The 18,840-nt window shown below is 40.2% G+C and overlaps 1 protein-coding gene across 3 annotated transcripts in view; it reads left to right on the top strand.

Moving 5' to 3' along the window:
* Positions 1 to 10,944, top strand: part of AXIN2 (axin 2) — a 49,051-nt gene extending 38,107 nt beyond the window's left edge. For all 3 annotated transcript variants that reach the window (XM_039325459.1, XM_039325460.1, XM_039325458.1), the window contains exons 10-11: positions 1,587 to 1,754; positions 10,612 to 10,944. In XM_039325459.1, the coding sequence (XP_039181393.1) occupies positions 1,587 to 1,754; positions 10,612 to 10,738 (295 nt within the window). In that variant the 3' untranslated portion in view covers positions 10,739 to 10,944. The remainder of the gene's footprint in view (positions 1 to 1,586; positions 1,755 to 10,611) is intronic.
* The last annotated feature ends 7,896 nt before the right edge of the window (positions 10,945 to 18,840 follow it).

Raw genomic sequence — 18,840 nt, 5'->3', positions numbered from 1 at the left:
ATAAAGACAGTTAGAAATAATGAAAAACACAGTAGTTTTATGGGATTTGGCTGCTTGACCAGTCCCAGAAAATCTTCATGAATTATTGAGGATTTTTAATAGCAAATTAACACAAGAAAAAAAATAAAATTTCTGAAACTTTCTAGACTGTACTTAGCCAAGACATTTATATGTAATATGATGGGTTTATTTTTTTCTCCGAAGTCTCAGTGGAATACTTCCTTTAGGAATATTTATTCTCTGAATCCACATGTAAAAGTTTCGGTGACTGAGAACTATTGTGCTAGTTGGTTTCAGATATTGTACAATGTTGATATTTGTTTGGTATTTAATTAGTTCAACTCCAGTCATTGTGGTTTATAATCCTTCCTTCATGGCCTAGCCTGGAGTGGGAACCCAGATCTGTATAAATTAATCGAAAAACTAGATGAAACAAGCCATGGCTTAGTGTGATGTATGAATTCAGTCTCAGAGTTTGTCGCTGCTCTTTTAAAGAACCTACTACAACTTTTTTTTCTATCAAGGACCACTTGGTCTTGAAGTAGATCTTAAGCAAACAGTGAATGGTTCTACCAATTCCGTTTCATTGAATGTTTATTGGCTCTTTCTTCAGAACCCTTGTTCCTTTCTCTTTTTGACATCTCTTATTTAACATCCCCATCCTGGCATCCCCAGTGCCAAGGACTGAATTGTTACTTGCAAAGGACTTTTAGGCTATGGATTGTTTGCAACATGAAATTGGTGATCCAAGGATGGGAAACCAAGCGGAGCATCCAAACAGAAGACTGAACAAATCCATTTGTAAAACAGGGCCATACTTGAAGCAATGCTAGTGTTATTGTATTATTGTATATCACTTGAACTATCCCAGAGTTCAGTCCACATAGGGTTTGCCTCATATCTCTCCTGATGTGGCTGAAAGTTTTTTCTCAGAAAAGTTGCCATAGGGTCTGAGCAATCTGCCCAAATTCATCCAGTAATTGAGGGTTGGGATAATCCTACAGCTGTAGACTTATGTTCTCTTTATCTGGACATGAAGACAATATAGGATTGCCTTGTTGAATCTTCAAGGGTTGCAGACATCATTGCCCTGTTAAGCAAATCCCTTTCCAAAGTATTTAGACTTCAAATATGTACAATAACTAAGTTGGCCAGTCTTACTAAGCTGATAATTAAAGAGTGTATATCTCCATTGAAAACTTTGCGCAATGCATGCCTTTGTCTTTGTTTTTTAACCCTTTGCCCACAGTCAAAACTCCCTTTTTTTAAATGATCCAGTGGCAATGCTTGTCAACTTAGTGGGCCATGAGTTGGAATCCCCTACCAAATTGAAGGGCTAGTTAGCAACAAGGGTAGTTGAAATCCACAAGGTCAGACAGCAGGTATGGGGAAGGCTACCTCAAATTCTTCCAGTATTTAATACACAAATAAGTCTCCAGCTTTGCTTTCCTAGATTTTCCAATTACCTGATGTGGTTAGTTGACTCTCTACGAATTTGTGTAATTGTGTTTCTGAGTGTGACTTAAATGTTTTGTAAATGTTGTGAAGCCATACTTATTTCTCTCCTCCCTCCTTTTATGTTTCAGTCACAAAGAACCAAAGAAACTCCCTGTTGTTCACTCCTCCCAGCCTAGTGAGTTGGTTGTCACTTATTTTTTCTGTGGAGAAGAAATTCCCTACAGGAGGCTGTTAAAGGCCCCGAGCCTGACACTTGGCCACTTTAAAGAGCAGCTGAGCAAAAAGGGAAATTATAGGTAAGCATCTTTGTGGTTTCTTTCTTCTTTTTTTTGTGTTTGCACAGACTGACTGCCAAAATAACCACGATCTATTTGTAAGCAGCCTCCCACAAGGAAAGGTTTATTGTTCTCTTTTGAAGGTTGGCTGCAACTCGTTCAGTAGATGAAGTTTTTCTGACTTCTTTATGTTTACCCACCCAGCAATAGTACTCAGCAGGTGGGTCGGTTGCTCCAGCAACCGAACTGAGATCTCATCTGGTGAGTAGATGTGAGATTGTCGGCTGGCTTGCCTTTTACAAGTTGATGAGTCCACAGACTTGCATAATGGGTATCTTTTCAAAGTTCTTATTTCCTTTCTGGGATAGTACACTGCAGCTTTAGAAGTTTTTTTTCTTTCTTTCATCAGTTTGGTTACACTTTAACTGATTTTTCTGATTTTGCAATTGGGGCCCTGAAAGAAAGAAAAAAAAAAGGAACAGAACAGTAATCAACTATGGAGATACTAATGCAAGTAAAACTGTTGGGACCTGATGGCTATAAGTGGGGATATATTCCTATACCCTGTAGGGGAAGGGTCTCTAAAATGTGGGTTTTTCCCCTTTACTGTTTACTTAGTTTTGTACAAAATAATTAAGTGTTACCAAAGTCCCAGTTGGTCATGGAAAATATTGTAACCTAATTTGTGAACGTCAATGGCTAACTGATGTTGTATACTGTACTTAGTGAAGTATTTGTTGAAATGTCAACTGTTAGGAAAGAGTTGAGGCTTCTTTTGAGGATAGATATTCCAATATGTTCTGCAAAATTAGAGTCTATTATCTAGTGAAGTCCTGAGGGCAGATTGACATAGCAGATAACATCACCAGGACCTTTTGATCTGTCTACCTTCTTACCCATTTATCAGTCTAGTTCCTTATTTTAATTACCCTTTAAAGTCCTCCTAAGGCTTATGACCTATCTTAGGGCTTCCTATGTAATTATTCAGAGAATCAGCTTGCTCCATCTTCCTGTTACTGAGGCATACATATTAAGCAGGAGTTATTACCTCTTGTGATGGTAGAGAACATCTTGAGGAAGACCTTATTGCTTCATTGGAACCTGTGGGGTTTCATTTCACAATATGACCATCTAACCCATTAATTAACAATATGGTGGCTGCAGCTACTATCTTTCATTACCACTCTGAAAGAACAATCTATATTCTACAATCTTCCAATTTTTTGTGTCGTTCCTATCAAAGCTTCTACGTTTTATGAAAAAGAACCAGTTAGAAGCATTGGAATAAAAGTTTGAACTTATTTAGTCTATGATTGATTGAGGTCATAAACTACCGCGAGGTTACTGCTAGACTCATGCTGACATTGGAAACAAAGCTTCTAAATAGTCACAGGAATCTTTGGAAGATCTACTCCTTAAACATTTTTTTAAAATTTCTAAATAAGAAAAATTATTTATTTTCTAAAGGCAGAGCCTGGATAGGCATCAAAGTCCTCTACTGAAGGAGATTTCACTCCCTCTGTCCTTGTAGGAGAGATGATGGGGATTTGAGAAAGAACCTCTGTATTTTTGGAACTTGCTCTCCAAAGAGACTTGGCCGTCTTTGCCTGTTTTGGCACCAGCTTTTCATTTGCCTACATTTTTGGACAGCTTTTCTGTGATGGGTTAGCTGACTTTTACAGAGGTTTCCTCTGTAGCTGGTTGTTATTTGATGACTCTGTGTCTTTTTAAGGATGCACCTTAAGGTACTTTTGACTAGTTGCCTAGGCCTGAGCAAAAACTAGAATATAAATGTTTGAAATACCTAAGGCCCATCTTTACAGATCAAAGGTATCTTCATTTGTTACCAGAATTGTATGATGGCTGATAGGAACTCCTTATGGTTTGTATTTTGTAGGAAGCAACACCAGTATGGAAACTCTGCCAGGGAGTTTCCCCTTGCTTTCCTGATCCTAGCCTCAAATGAAGGGTTCCCTGATTTAATTAACTGGAACCAAACTATGTGGATGGTATGGAGTGAATGGAGGTTAAAGGCATTGAAAAGGACTTGTGTGGTTAAAACTCTTATTGTCTAACCTCCCATTGGAATAATATGGAGTCTCAGAATCTTATTTTAGATTGGTGATGACAGCTTACTCCAGAGCCTTAGATGGAATTTCTAGATAGATAGATAGATAGATAGATAGATAGATAGATAGATAGATAGATAGATAGATAGATAGATAGATAGGGTTAGGGTTAGGGTTAGGGTTATATATATATATATACATATATATATATATTGTTCTGAATTTTGCATTCACACTGAAGAGCCCTGCCTCATAAGCTAAAGATGTAGCTTAATCTATGTTCGGTCTGTTGGCAATGGAGGCACTGCTTGGCTTATGAGCACAATTGAACTCAACATTTCCATTGCTAAACAAGACAGTTGCTAAGTGAGTTTTGCGCCATTTTACATCCTTTCTTGATACAGTGCTAAGTGAATCCCTGCAGTTGTGAAGTTAGTAACATGGTGGTTAAGTGAATCTGGCTTCCCCATTTGACTTTGCTTGCCAGAAGGCCACAAAAGGTGATCACATGACCCCGGGACACCATCATAAATAGAAGCCAGTTACCAAGCATCTGAATTTTGATCATGTGACCATGGGGATGCTGCATTGGTCATAAGTGTGAAAAAAGGTAATAAGTCACATTTTTCAGTGCTGTTGTAACTTCAAACAATCACTCATTGAAAAGTTGTAAGTGGAGAACTACCTGTAATAAGAAGGGTGATGGGCTAGTCTGGTGGATAGAGATTTGCTTATCTTTGTGATAAGCTCCACGTTAGTGTAGATATGAAGATTGAAAATCCTTCCAGGATGGGAATCTGGGGCCCTCTAGATGTTATAATTAGACCAACTCCCAACTTCCTTAAAATTGACCAATTCTGGCTGAATCTGGGGTAAGTCCCATTTAAGCCCTATATAGATGGCCACGGTTCAAAACCCTACTGCATACATATTCTAGGTATTTGTGTAGTTTATGTTAAGTATAGCATCAATAAAAGCTCAGAGGTAAGCTATTTCATAAATTATACATGGAAAATGTTTATTTAATAGCCCCCAACTTCTAACCTAGCTTTCATTAGAAAACACCATTGTTATAGCTTTACAGGAGCTAAACTGTAAGGACAGTAGACTTGATCATTTTTGTTTTTTGTCCCAGCTGGCACATTACAAGTAATGGAATTCCCACATGTTCATTATATCTGTGTGAATAATGCAAAGATGGAAGCGATAAATGTTCAGTAGCCGTAGGGCTAAAAATCTTGGCCTACTCTGGATGGGATTTTTTTTTTAAACCATCTTTTCTCTACAGAGGCAGGCCCTGATTTGCTCTCAGCAGGTTCTGAAGTTACAGTCCTAACCATGGTGCTGCATTGTGGCAGACTGGGAAGTCCCTGTTTTTAGATAACTTCAGGGGAAAAAAAAGGATGTCATGAAAAGTGCTCCATCTAAACCAGGGTTCTTCAAACTTGGCCCTTTTATGACTTGTGGACTTCAACTCCCAGAATTCCTCAGCCAGTGTGCTTGGCTGAGGAATTTTGGGAGTTGAAGTCCACAAGTCATAAAAGGGCCAAGTTTGAAGACCCACTGATCTAAACTCAACAGCTCCCTGAGCATTGCAACTTGAACCTTGACATTCTGTAATGATTACAGGTAGTCCTCAACCTTCAACCATTTGTTTAGTGATCAAAGTTGCAATGGCACTGAAAAAAGTGACATGACTGTTTTTCACCCATATAACTGTTGCAGCATCCCTGTGGTCATGTGATCAAAATTTAGGCACTTGGGAACAGGCATGTATTTATGACGGTTGCAGTGTCCCGGGGTCACGTGATCAGCTTTTGCCACCTTCTGACTAACAAAGTCAACGAGGAAGCCAGATTCACTTCACAACCGTGTTGCTAACTTAACAACTGCAGTGATTCATTTATGAATTGTGGCAAGAAAGGTCATAAAATGGAGGCAAAACTCACTTGTCTTGTTTAATAACAGAAATTTTGTGCTCAATTATGGTCCTAAGTTGAGGACTATATTAACAGGACTGTAATGTTTTTTTTTTAAAAAAATTTTTTGTTACATCTGTGTACAAAAGAAACATAGGCCCAAATCTGATGTGTGTATGTGTGTTTTTATCTTGTGCAGACACAAGGTGAAACTAATTATCTAAATGTGTTGTACCCCCAGGGAATCATTTTGATCTAAGCTTTGATTCCCCCCCCCTCCTTCTGGCTGGACTTGGAGTGAAACTGCAGGTGACCTTCAGGGAAAAGGGCCACACTGCCTGGGATAGCAGTGATTGCTTAGGGAAGGACTAGCTAGTCAGTCTGGTCACATCTGGCATTGATTTTGTTCTAAGGCCCTCTTAATAAGCATGTCTTTGAAGCCTGTGCCTTTCATTTTAAGACACAAAGACATGCATCAATGGCTGACACTCCACATTCTTGATTGAATGAGTCAGTTTGCAACCTAGGTGCCTCAGGTTTTTTTTTTTTTTTTTTTTTTTGTTGGGTGCTTTCAGTCAGCAGAGTGCTCTGCAGGGTGGATTTAGGGCAGCCATGTGGCTTAAAGAGAAAAAGTAGGCTTCAGGTTTGTCCCTTTCTTTGATACATTCACACACAGACACAGACCCACAGACACACACACATGCATTCAGTCTGAGCAGGGTAGGGTAGCACAGCAAGAGCAAAGAGAGGAAGGCAAGCCTTGCAGCCCTGTACGGTTGCCAGATGCAGGAGAAAGGAGGGATGGGTGAGGGATAGGTAGGAGGTAGGGCAGGGGAAAAGAAGAAGTTGCTAAAAAAAAAGTGGCTTTTCAATGGGAAGTTCACTTCAGGGAGAAAACTGGGACCTTCCGAAACGAGAGAGATTGCGAGGGAGAGATATTCGAGGGAAAGATATATTCTCAGTTTGTGTTCCTTCCCTCCCTCCCTTGTGCTCTCCTTCCTTGCCCTTCTCTGTGAGAAATTAACTTGCAGTTATGGAAAACATCACACTGTGTCTTGTTCCCCCTTCTGCCCCCAAGAAAATAAAATGTGGTGTTCAAACAAAGAATTTTGTCAACGCTGCCAGGGCCTGAGATCAAGGGGGAAGTTATTGCTACAGCTGTTTATCCTCTTGGAAGGGAGGAGATAAAACTGAGCAAAAGTCCTTTTTGTGCCTCATTCAAAGGCTTTCCTCCCGCCCTCCCCTCCCCCACCCGCTGGCTTGCGGGGGTTTCTAGAAGGAAGTCTCATTGTACTTTAGTTTGGGGGTCAGGAAAGGGGGCTCTGCAGAGGGACAGTCCTGGCTTAACTGAAATGAATGGATTTGGTTACATTCCTGGGATCATCTGGAAGTAGCGAAAGGGGAGGGGGGAAAAAAAAGACTAACAGCTTCCTCATTGAGTCAAAGAGATCTTACTACAGATAGTCCTCGGCTTACCACCATCTGTTTCTGTGACTGTTCAAAGTTACAACAGCAATGGGGAAACAAAACAGTGATTTATGACCGTTTTTCACACTTTTGAGCAAGGCAGCACCCCCCTGGTTGGTCATGTGATCAAAATTTGGGCACTTGGCAACTGGCTTGTATTTATGAAGTTTGCCGTGTCTCCACCGTCCCTTTCATGACCGTCTGACAAGCAAAGTCCAGGAGGAAGCCAGATTCACTTAACAACGGTGTTATTTCAGGGATTCAGTTAACGACTCTGGCAAGAAAAGTCGCAAAATGGGGGCACAACTCACTTTACAACTGCCTTGCTTGGCAACAGAAATGTTGTGCTCAGTTGTGGCCATAAGTATCTTTGCAATCCAAACCTGATCAAGGAACCTCTGGATGGTGCTGCCAGTGGCCTTCCCTCCCAGTCCGAAGTTCGTGAATTCCATTCCAAAAGAAAGGAACTTCTTGACAAAGAAGGCATTCAAAATGTCCTCCCCATCCTCTGGGATGGGACATTTTTTTAAAAAAATAATCATCTTATAAAACTTCCCAACCCATAGTAAGGTTGATTGGTCCATCGATCGATCCATCTGTCCATTCTTGGAGATCTGTTTTGGGTCCACCCCTGTTTGCTGTCTTCCTTTGGGATCCATACCTGATGAGAAAGCTTCCTTGCTGACAATGGGAGGATGGCAGCTCAGGGAAGACAACAGCCCAGCCTGGGAGCACCGAGGGCCATGTGTCTGTGTCTGTGGTAGTAGACAAGCAGGCTCCCGAAATGCTAACTCTCTGAATGGAAGGCCTTCATTTGGTGCATATGCAATTAAGCAGCCTGAGAAGGCAGAAAGTTGGACGGGAGGATAAAAGGAACCTTTAATCAAGAAGCTGAACGGTCTAATTCAGGATAATAGAGGGGTCCTTACTGTTTGACACAAGAGGGGAAGGGGTTCTTTTTTTTTTTTTGTCTGGGTGAGCCCTGGCTTCATGATCTATGCTCCCAAGCCAAAGAAAGGGAGAGCGGGACACTGCTGCGTGACCTTTCGGTGTCAAATATTGCCCGCCAAGCCAAGATTGCTCATTATGTAAGAGCTGCTAAGAAATATCTGAGCATGAATGCGGTAACCGCTCCGTGGCTTTGAAAGTGGTGGTTCTGCATTGGTCTCTTGTTTCAGAAAGAGGCAGAGGCTTGAACTATTTCCCAGTAGTAACAAAAAGGGAAATGAAAAGTATTTGCACTATAATGAAAGATTCTAAACTGCAGGAGTGATGCTGTAAGGAACAGATTAATAATTGGTTTGTTTTAGATTTTTGTTTCCTTAAATCAAATGCTTGGCGAAGAAAAACTCTGCTCCTCTTGCCAATACCTATGAATGACTTCAAAGGATGTCCCCCTTTTCTTTTTTAATTTACTGATCCATTCAGAATTCCCCCCCCCCTCTTTCTCCCTCCCTCCCTCCTTTTCCTTAGCTGCTGTTCAATTGGCTGACCTTGCACTTGTCTATCCAGGATATTTCTTGGGAGTCCAGGAGCTGGTTTGTTGCTGTAGGGAATTATTCTTGTGAGGGCTGCCTATTAAACAGAGATGGACAAATGAAATTAGTGGTACTTGATTCACAGATGATAAATGGCAAGTCTGCAATTTATATTAATCAGAAAATTGAAGCATTTCCTGATGAAAGGGTTGATTGATTCTTTGAGAATCAAGGTCCTGTTGTAGTCACCTTGGAGTACTCTTGTACGTTAACTCTTCCCATAAGCAGGGAAAGGGATAATTCGGTTGTTGCTGCACTATAACTCCCAGCAACCCTTTCTCATGATTGCATGGGCTGCTAGCATCTGTTGTTTCAGCAACATCTGGGAAGGTTCCAGTTTCTTCATACTGCAGGGCTTCATAATATGTGCCCTTCTGTTTATATTTCAATATAGATATATCTTAAATTAGCCATCTCCAACCTCCTGATGTATGAAGTTAAAATACCAGATTGGATAAAGGCTGTATTGAATCATTGGTTCTAGACTTTGAACCAGAGAAGAGACAATAGACACAATGGTGTGTTGTTTTCATAGATCAGGGTATTTTAAAACCTGCAAAATAATAACTCTGCTTCAAGCTTTGCCAGCAGCTTCTGGGAGGGCTTAAGTCACTAGGTTGTGTGCTCACCAACAATTATGTGATCCAGCACTCTGCTATCATCCTTGTCAATGTCTCCAACACACGGGGGTGACCAATCATGCTCTGGTTCACAAGCTTTATTCTGATTAGCATATTAAACCACACATCAAAGATAATTTTACTAGGTGCAGGACAAAGTACACCATCTATCAGTACCACAATTATTTTAGTGGATGAATTTTGGGTAATATGAACAGCTATTTATTGGGTAGTTCTCCACCATTGCTTCCAGAAGCTTTCAGCAGCATTAACGGTCCATGGACATTTGCAACGTAGTGAAGAAAATTTATATGGCTTTGCATTATTATTAGCACAAGACACACTGGACGAATACCTGAGAAAGACCTCCTGATCACTATAATGCAGGGGTGGGCAATTAATTTTCTAAATGGGCCACATGAGAAACTGGGATTCCAGGTGGTGGGGGGGGGGGCAAACCAATAGGGCTGTGAAGGTGTGTAGGCACAAAAACACACACCTAGTAATTTTTTTTAGAAAAAAATCACCTTCAAAATAAAAAGCAATGCGGTTGTAGTACATGCATGGCGTTACTTACTTGCCTTATTTGACCTCACGCAGGCTGGACAGGGACAGTCAAAGAGCCGGATGTGGCCCGAGGGCTATGAAATGCCCAGGTCTGCTATAACGTATGCTTTTAAACATTTGCCTTAGCAGTAAACTCTATGCATAGTTAAAGTGGTAACTAAGACATTAACCATCAGCAATAATATTTATTTTAAATTTTGGGGTATGCTGACTCACAAGCAATTACTAAGATACAGTATCATCAACTCTCTTGGTTCAAAAATCCTTTGAATGAAGAAGACAAAGAGTAACAATTGATGATGGGTAACAGCTATTTATTTGGTTATTCATTTATTTGATTCAGTTTGGACACTGCATGGCTCAGCTGACTCAAAACATATTACCATAAAAATCCAATACAAACCAGAACAAGCTGAGATCCAGTCACCATACAATGGACTATATTCGAATGCCATTAAATACCACCTGCTTGGAGGAATTTGTTTAATTGTTTCGATTTATCTGCCTGGTCTAACCACAAATATGCAGCACAGCAAACTAGATCATGTCAATATATGGATTTGGAGGTTGGGAAGGAAACTGAAGGTCTTTTGGAACCCAGATATGGGATGTTGGGTGTTTTCACTGCAATGAAAAAATAGATTGATTCCAAGGTACACTCCACTTATTTTTGCATATGTTGGTCTTACTTATTTCAGGTATTACTTCAAAAAAGCAAGTGATGAGTTTGACTGTGGAGCAGTCTTCGAAGAAATCTGGGATGATGATGCCATTCTGCCAATGTACGACGGCAGAATTCTCGGAAAAGTTGAGAGGATTGATTGACTGGTTCTGATTGACTGGTTCTGAGTGGCATAGTATATGTGAGTGTATTTAAGAAGATATAAGCTACGGATGCTGGCCTTTGGACATAAAACCATCAAGCAAAGTTTTGAAGGAAGGTTTGAACCCATGAAGAAGCAACAAAAAACACACTGAGGTCTATGAAAACTTTGCCAAATCAGCCTTAGCAAAAAAGAAAAAAAAATAAAGATGTGTCTATTGAGCTGGATGCCAAGATGTTAACAACTCTGAACTATTTATTAAAAATATGGTTGCTCTAGGTGATTTGAAGATGCAGATGATGTTCTGAGAGACTTGCATATAGAGTATATGGCTTTCTAATTATCCTGTACTTAATGATTTAGAAACTGTGTATAGCTTACCTTATAATAATCTTTATTGATATTTATTGAACAGTTTTTTTCCCATTAAATCCATTTTATGGATATGCTGCTTTAAAAGATGGAGAAAAGGGGATGTGATGTAAAGAAAAAGGGGTGTTTATATTTTATTTTTTACATTGTTTCCACTGTCTAAATAAATGTGTCCTTTACTGAAATGTGCATTTGTTTCTGCCACTGTAGAAAAACAACTGGAATTGTACGATCCTTCAGTTGTTTTATTTCTTTGGAAAGGGGATGAGAAAGGAAAAGATAAATCCATTCTACAGAGAAGGCTGTTATGCTCAATGATGCTCTAGTTTTTGTGCAGGGAAAACATTCCCAATTGCCTAAAACAAAGTCTAGGACAGTGGTTCTCAATATGTGGTCCACGGACCCTTGAAGGGCTGCAATGTCATCACAGGGAGGTCTGTGAAGGCTTGAAGAAATGTTATGATTTAAAACTTGAGTTAAGTTTTGGTGGTCCGTGGCCACAAAAGGGGTCCTTGGTGAAGAAAAGGTTGAGAATCACTGCTCCAGGCGATCAGGAGCACCTCATAAATCTTCACGCTCTTTCCCTCATCCTCTTTCCCCATTCCTATTTTTGGATTGAATTGTGCTGCAGAAGAGTAACCATTCCATCCTCTCAGACAACCAAAAATTTCAGAATTCCAGAAGCCAACATAGCAAAAGAGCTGGTGGTTTGGAAACTATTGGACAGTAGAATTATGCCTGTACACATGATGGTAATAACTGTGGTTAATTAGAATACAGTTTGAAGCTCATCATGGTTCTAATGGGATTTCAGAAGCACTATAGGATAGGTCAGGGGTAGGCAACCTTGGCTCTTTTATGACTTGTGGACTTCAACTCCCAGAATTCCTGAGCCAGGCTGGCTCAGGAATTCTGGGAGTTGAAGTCCACAAGTCATAAAAGAGCCAAGGTTGCCTATCCCGGGATAGGTACTACTGCTTTTGGGATGAGTCCCAAAAAAAGAAAATGGGAAACCCTGATTCCGAAGGGTGGCATTAAAAAAAATTAAAATAAATGTGTGCAGGAGAGGGGACAGATTGCATGTGTCCACAGTACATCTGACTGCCTAATTATAAACTGTAGTCTGGAGAAATTGTATACACTCCAGTGCTGAGAGTGTTCTGATGGGTTAACTATAACAATAATAATTACAAACTCTAGGTAATAATAACAATGCTGGGACCTTGTCAATTATCCTTGTAATCAATAGGCACCAGCATAGCTTTCTTTTTCGATGTTGTTTCTGAGGCCAGCTTCAGAAAAGTAGTCTGTAAGAAGTTCCAAATCAGAATGAGATGGGATGCAGATCCCAACCATGGAAGGAGAAGACAATATATGAAATCATCCATCTTGCACCTCTATAGCTAATAGTAAGATAGTCACCAAATTTGGACTGTGCTTTTTATAAAAACAGTAAAAGTTATTCTTTCAGGGCACTTTCAGCATTACAGCTATAATTAGGCCAGACTATGCCCCATCTTAACTGTAACTACCACTCAAGGATATGGACACTGAATTGGTGTTCTGCAGCAACTCTGAAACACCTCGAAGTTCCTGCAGGGTTAAAATATAATTTTGGATGCACCATCATTATGATGTCAGTAGTTGTTCCCCAGAAATATTACAAAATCAATACATCTGTGGCTGGTAACCTTCCAGCTTTGGATATTCCTTGGATATTTCAGCCTCTTTCAGTTGCTTCCTGGACCACGAATGGTGGATGAGCTAGCTGGCTTCCGAGACTACGTCTGGAAGAGCTTTTTCATCTAAAGCTGTCACAATATGTCTGTGTTGTGTATGTGTGTCTTGGATGTTGGTTGAAATATGCAGAACAACTATCCTCTGTCTTGATTGTATGCACTGGAACAAAGAAACACCGTCTCCTAACTTAGAAATACATTTAACTTCAACTCTCTGTGTTTGTATGTATGTGTTTCGTATGTGCATTTTCTGACAAATGTTACATTTTGTTTGTACAATATGTATATAGTGTAAAAACGCGGTGGGGAAAATACTGTTAATAGATACTCTCTGTGTGTCTTTTTAAGGAAAACACACTTCAATCAGTACAGTAACTGTGCCTGCATGGTATTAATATGCCATGTTTTGCCCTGTGTTCAGGGTTCATGCTCTCCCTTCTTTGTTTAAGGGGTTTATGTATAATATATTTTATGCCTTTTTACTACAATTCTTGTACTTTATGACTTTTGCCATGATGTTTGTTCTACTTAAACTGTAAATTATGCATTATAGAGAGTTTCATTTAAAGAAAAAAAATACTTGGTACAATAATTATTGTAATTAAGAGATGTAGCCTTTATTAAAGTTTTTTATATTTTTCAAATTAACAAAACCTATTTGTTTTTGTTTCTACTCAGTGTGTATGGGAGATGGGGTAGAGTTAGACTCACTCCAGATTCTAAACAGATTTTTCTAGAAAAATAAAAAATGTCAACAAAAATGAAATTATGTGAAGGTATAAACTGCAAATGAATGTATTAACTTTATGGATAGCTAGAAGCAGTTATCTAGGTGAAAATAAATGTAAAACTGCTTTAATGTGATTGAAATAATGGAGAAACAGATCATTTTGCTGGCTCATGCATTTAATCTTGAAACCAAGATGTTTAAAAATAGAGATTGATTTAAATATCTGAAAGTAAGTCTTTAAGATATTTAAATCAACCGTTATTCTTAAACATCTTGAATAGTTAGGAATTGAACTATTCCCAGGAAACATTAGATAAAGCTTCATGTAACCTATATATTCTAGATCTGAAGAGGAAGATTAGGTATTGATAGGTTTTGCTATTTCCTCAGCCCAAAATGATGATACTATTTTACCAATTAATTAGCTAACTCTGCACAAATTGGCTCTGATTCTGGAAGCAGGACTTCGGATAAATGTTAGGGTTAGCCTGTAAATGGCTATAGGCTGCTCTGATAGTCATTTAGAAAAACATCGGTAAGCATATATTGATCATAATAGAAAGTTTGGCACAACAAAGCAGGCTACTCTGCTTTGTGTCCCCATTCCGCCTTTAAAACAAGCCAACTGTCCCCAAAGCAAATTACCAAATATTCATCAGCCATTTTGTCCCTCCCAGGTCTATAATCTTGGTGGGGAACTGGTGTGGCTTATGGGTCTATATATCATTTCCCCATCCCATCTGTGAAACACTGACTTGATAAATGGAACATGCTTTGTTCCTAAGTTGCTAAAAAACTTGTTTTGTTCCTAACCTGAGACTGATGGTCTGCTGCTAAAGGTGCTTTACTGTCTTCTCCCCCCCCCCAGCACATAATGCTGGGGAGAGGATGTCATGGGGTGCCTATACCAATCACGTACTTGAAAGCTGGGCCTGAAGCAGGACTGTGAGGCTAGCCTCCCAGCATTTGTTAGCCCTTTCAACCTAAACTCTGCATTCAGTTCCCTCGCTGTTAATTTTATGGCTTGTCTGAGCCCACAAGCTGGCGTTCCAACATGGCTTTGGCCATGTACTTGCCATCTGTCATTTAAGGCCGCTATCCCTTGACAGTGCCAATCTAGACCATTTGTTTGACTCAGATGTGTGTTGCTTTGTGTGAACCCCAAGGCAGCCTTGGGCGCTTCTTCCCTCATCCATCTCCTTGTTGCATTTATTATTTTCCACACGAGACACGACTTCAGTTCTAACTTGAGAAAAAAACCCATCACATTGAGCACCTAAGATGGAGGCCCATGTTGTAACTTAAAGCTGCAAATGATTCCCTACATTTGAATAGATTGCTGTCTTTATTAAACACTGTCTCAACTTAGTGGGGTCACCCTAATTGATGAGCTGGACATAACAGATGGATACACAGACTTAAACCACATGGGTGAAGAAAGTGATTCCCCCCCCCTCTATTCCACTATCAAAGGTTAGGAACTTAGTCCTGCACAGTAGTATTTTTTTCTTCTGCTATTAAAATGAAATCACACTGAGTTTAATTCTTCTTGAGAAGATGAATGCATCGGCGTTAGTTTGAAGTCATTCACTGGCATATAAGCTTTTGCATCTTTATATATCAGTGCTCCCAAATACTTGCCTTTCCCCTTTTTGTCTTTTCCTTTCCTTTCCTTTCTTTCTTCCCCCCAGGGGTCTGTAGAAACAAAAAATAAAATGTCTTCAAATACATAGCAGGCTGTTTAGTGGAGATAAAAGGGTGTTTGAATAGTCCTTTAAAAATGAATGGGAAGTGAACACTCTTATGTTGGGAGTATAAGTAGGATGTGATGAGCATTCAGCATCACCTTAATCTGCCAGTTTCTGGGTATATTGCATTAACTCTGCTATTTAAGAAGCTTGGGACCTCATCCTGCACTCTGAAGGTAGTAATACAATGCGACTGAACTAAATAGTCTCATGCACTTTTCAACTATTGACATATGTGGAATGGATGGGGAATTTCCAGGCTAGTTTGTGGAGCTCTTGACTTAACCCAGAGTATCTTTTCCAAGGTTTTTAAAATGCTAAAGGATAAAACTTTGTTTTTAAAAATGATGACCCTCATGCTCCACTGGAAAAAAATAGGAAGCAAAATATTAATCAAAAGAACATGGCGGGTATTGAGGGAGATCTGAGTATTAGGTATTAAGGGAGTTTAATGAAGAGAAGGACTAGGAGTGGCATGATAGCAGTGTTCCAATATCTAAGGGGTTGCCACAAAGAAGAGGGGGTCAACCTATTCTCTAAACCACCTGAAAGCAGGACAAGAAGCAATAAATGGAAACTTATCAAGGAGAGACGCAACCTAGAACTAAGGAAAAATTTCCTGACAGAACAATTAATCAGTGGAACAGCTTGCCTCCAGAAGTTGTGGGTGCTCCATCACTGGAGGTTTTTAAGAAGAGATTGGACATACATTTGTCTGAAATGATACAGTCTCTGGCTTGAGCAAAGGGTTGGGCTAGAAGGCCTCCATGGTATCTTCAAACTCTTATTCTGCTATCAGTGAGTATGGATGTATTCAAGATGTAGTTTTCATTTTGTAGTAGTCTCACTGGTGGCATAGAAAAAAATGTGACTGTGATTATTGCTCACAATGCACAGGATAAGTTGAGGGTGAGGTTGGGGATATTACAGGGCATTTACCAGGACACAAAGATTTTAGGGAACTCTAACATTTCAGCCACTTCCTCCCTCTCTCTCTCTCTCTCTCTCTCTCTCTCTCTCTCTCTCTTTACCTTTCAAGATATCAGTAACCTACTTTACCAACAATCTTTCTTCAATTGCAGCAGCAGCAATTTGCGTCAATTGCAGCAGCAGCAATTCTTAGTGAAGTCTTGGTGCCAACTCAGAACAGAATAGAATAACAGAGTTAGACTGAACCTTGGAGGTCTTCTAGTCCAACCGCCTGCTCAAGCAGGAAACCCTATCCCATTTCAGACAAATGGTTGTCCAATCCCTTCTTAAAAGCCTCCAGTGTTGGAGCACCCACTTCTCCTCATGTAAGGCAACAGATAAGCAACGTTGAAGACCAATGGATATCTTCTAGATTTTGGAGACCAAGGCTGCCATTGGAAAAGTTTCTTGACTTTCCAGTGCTTCCCTTGTGGGTTGTAACCAACCACAAACTCCCAATTACCAAAGATGCAACAATCTGGGTTACTTCCCACAACCATCTCTAATATCTACAGGGTGATATCTACCACTGTTAGCATTTGTCTGGACAGGTAGTGAAACAAACAAAGCCTTACATTATTATGATACATAGTTTTTATTTTCTGGAATGGAACCTAAAATGATCTTTGCAACTGCTACTTTGCATACCGTGAATATATATATATTTTTCTTAGATGAGGTTTAAAATTACGTAGGGCAAAAGAAAGGCTGAGCGCCAAAGAATTGAGGCCTTTTAACTATGGTGCTGGAGAAGACTCCTGCGAGTCCCCTGGACTGCAAGGCGTTCAAACCGGTCAGTCCTAGAAGAGATCAACCCCGACGGCTCTTTAGAAGGCCAGATCCTGAAGTTGAAACTCAAATACTTTGGCCACCTAATGAGAAGGAAGGACTCACTGGAGAAGGGCCTAATGCTGGGAAAGATTGAGGGCAATAGAAGAAGGGGACGACAGAGAATGAGATGGCTGGATGGAGTCACTGAAGCAGTAGGTGTGAACTTAAATGGACTCCAGAAGATGGTAGAGGACAGGAAGACCTGGAGGAACATTGTCCATGGGGTCGCGACGGGTCGGACACGACTTCGCAATTAACAACAACAAGGGCAAAAAACCACAGGTAGCTATGGGGAGGGTGGTGCTGCAGTGGGGTGAAGGATTAAATCTGTGTTGGTGTGATGCCCTGTTGCAAATCCAGTGATTTATGTATTAGCGCCTGAGTACTTGAGTACTAGATTTTGCACCATGATGCTATGATGTCTGTTTTATCATTTCCTTGGAAAGTCTTGGACACTCCCAGTTAGGAGTGGGTGCTAATGAGAAGGAAAGTGATAGGCAAAAGCAGGGCCCACAGACCCTACATTGTCTTCTCCTGATGAAAGGTGAATCAGCGGAGGAAACTAAGGATAATGTCTCCTAAGTTTCCTGAGGCAATTTAAGGCAATTTTTATGGCCACTACTTTTATGCCCTCAGGCCTTTAGGATCATCCTTGAATCACCCCATGAGTCTCCTCACCAAGACTGTCTTGGAATTGGTGGATTAATTCCTGTTCCTTCCAGCAGGCCGATCCCAAAATCAGCACTCTGGCCAGTACCTTTCCCCCTTGCTTGTCTTCTTGCCCCCTTTAAGGTCAACTCTCCTGACTTCCAGTAAATGAGCTTGCCACATGTACCTTACCTTAGCTTCATGCAGGTGGAAGAGTCTGATTCTTGCTTCCTGTTGCAGCAGGAATCTACAACATGTGCTATCCAAAGGGATAAGACTGCTTAGGCCCTCTTGGCTTATTACTGAATTTGCAGGGATAGTTCAGTCAGTGGGTGCTTGGTGCCATTTCAGGCTTTGTCACAGGCTAAGAGGCTTCAGTGTGTGGAACTCCTCTTTTTTTTTTTTTTTTGCAGAGTCAGGCTTTCTTCTAAGCTCATACGACTGGGGTCTCTTCTAAGAGAACAACGTTGTATTTCCACGTCTCCAGTTCATAGAATCTGCTGGCTAAGAATGAATAGAGTTAGTTGCAATATGGTTAAAAACCTTGTCATAGAGAGCTTGACCAAATCCTAAGGAAAGGCTGATGGGGCTGGACTAGCTCTACTCCCTTGCTTGATTTGAAAAGACACTTGATGGGCATCAAATCTCATGCCCTCTTGCTTTCTTCCGTATAAGTAGTTCAAGAAAGTACCTTTGCTGGGGTGGATTTTTATTTGTAAAACTTTTGAAAAATTTCAATAAAAAAAAAAAGAAAAAAAGAAAGTACCTTTGCTAAGAGCCCTGATCCCAATCTGGATTGAAACTAAATTGGCTGGTTCTGCTGAAAGATTCCTTTTTTAAATCTGTGATTGATCCAAATTTGATACATCTCCTTGGAAAGCACCAGGGGCAATTTTTTATGACCTGCTTTGGCTAGTTGAAGTTACTTTCTGCTACTAATAGGGATGATCCCTCATTAATTAATGTTTAAATTCCCAGCATATACTATTGAGTCCTTGGTTAATGGAAATGACGGCACGAGACATTCTTGTTGTTTCAGGAATGCTTTATTGGTCTTCAGTAGCCC

Source organism: Crotalus tigris, unplaced genomic scaffold (genome assembly GCF_016545835.1).
Source record: "Crotalus tigris isolate CLP2741 ecotype Arizona unplaced genomic scaffold, ASM1654583v1 scf7180000024337.5909745, whole genome shotgun sequence".
In the NCBI taxonomy this organism is placed as follows: Eukaryota; Metazoa; Chordata; class Lepidosauria; order Squamata; family Viperidae; genus Crotalus; species Crotalus tigris.
Note: the sequence above shows the minus strand (reverse complement) of the source record. Positions and strands in the feature narration are given on the sequence as shown.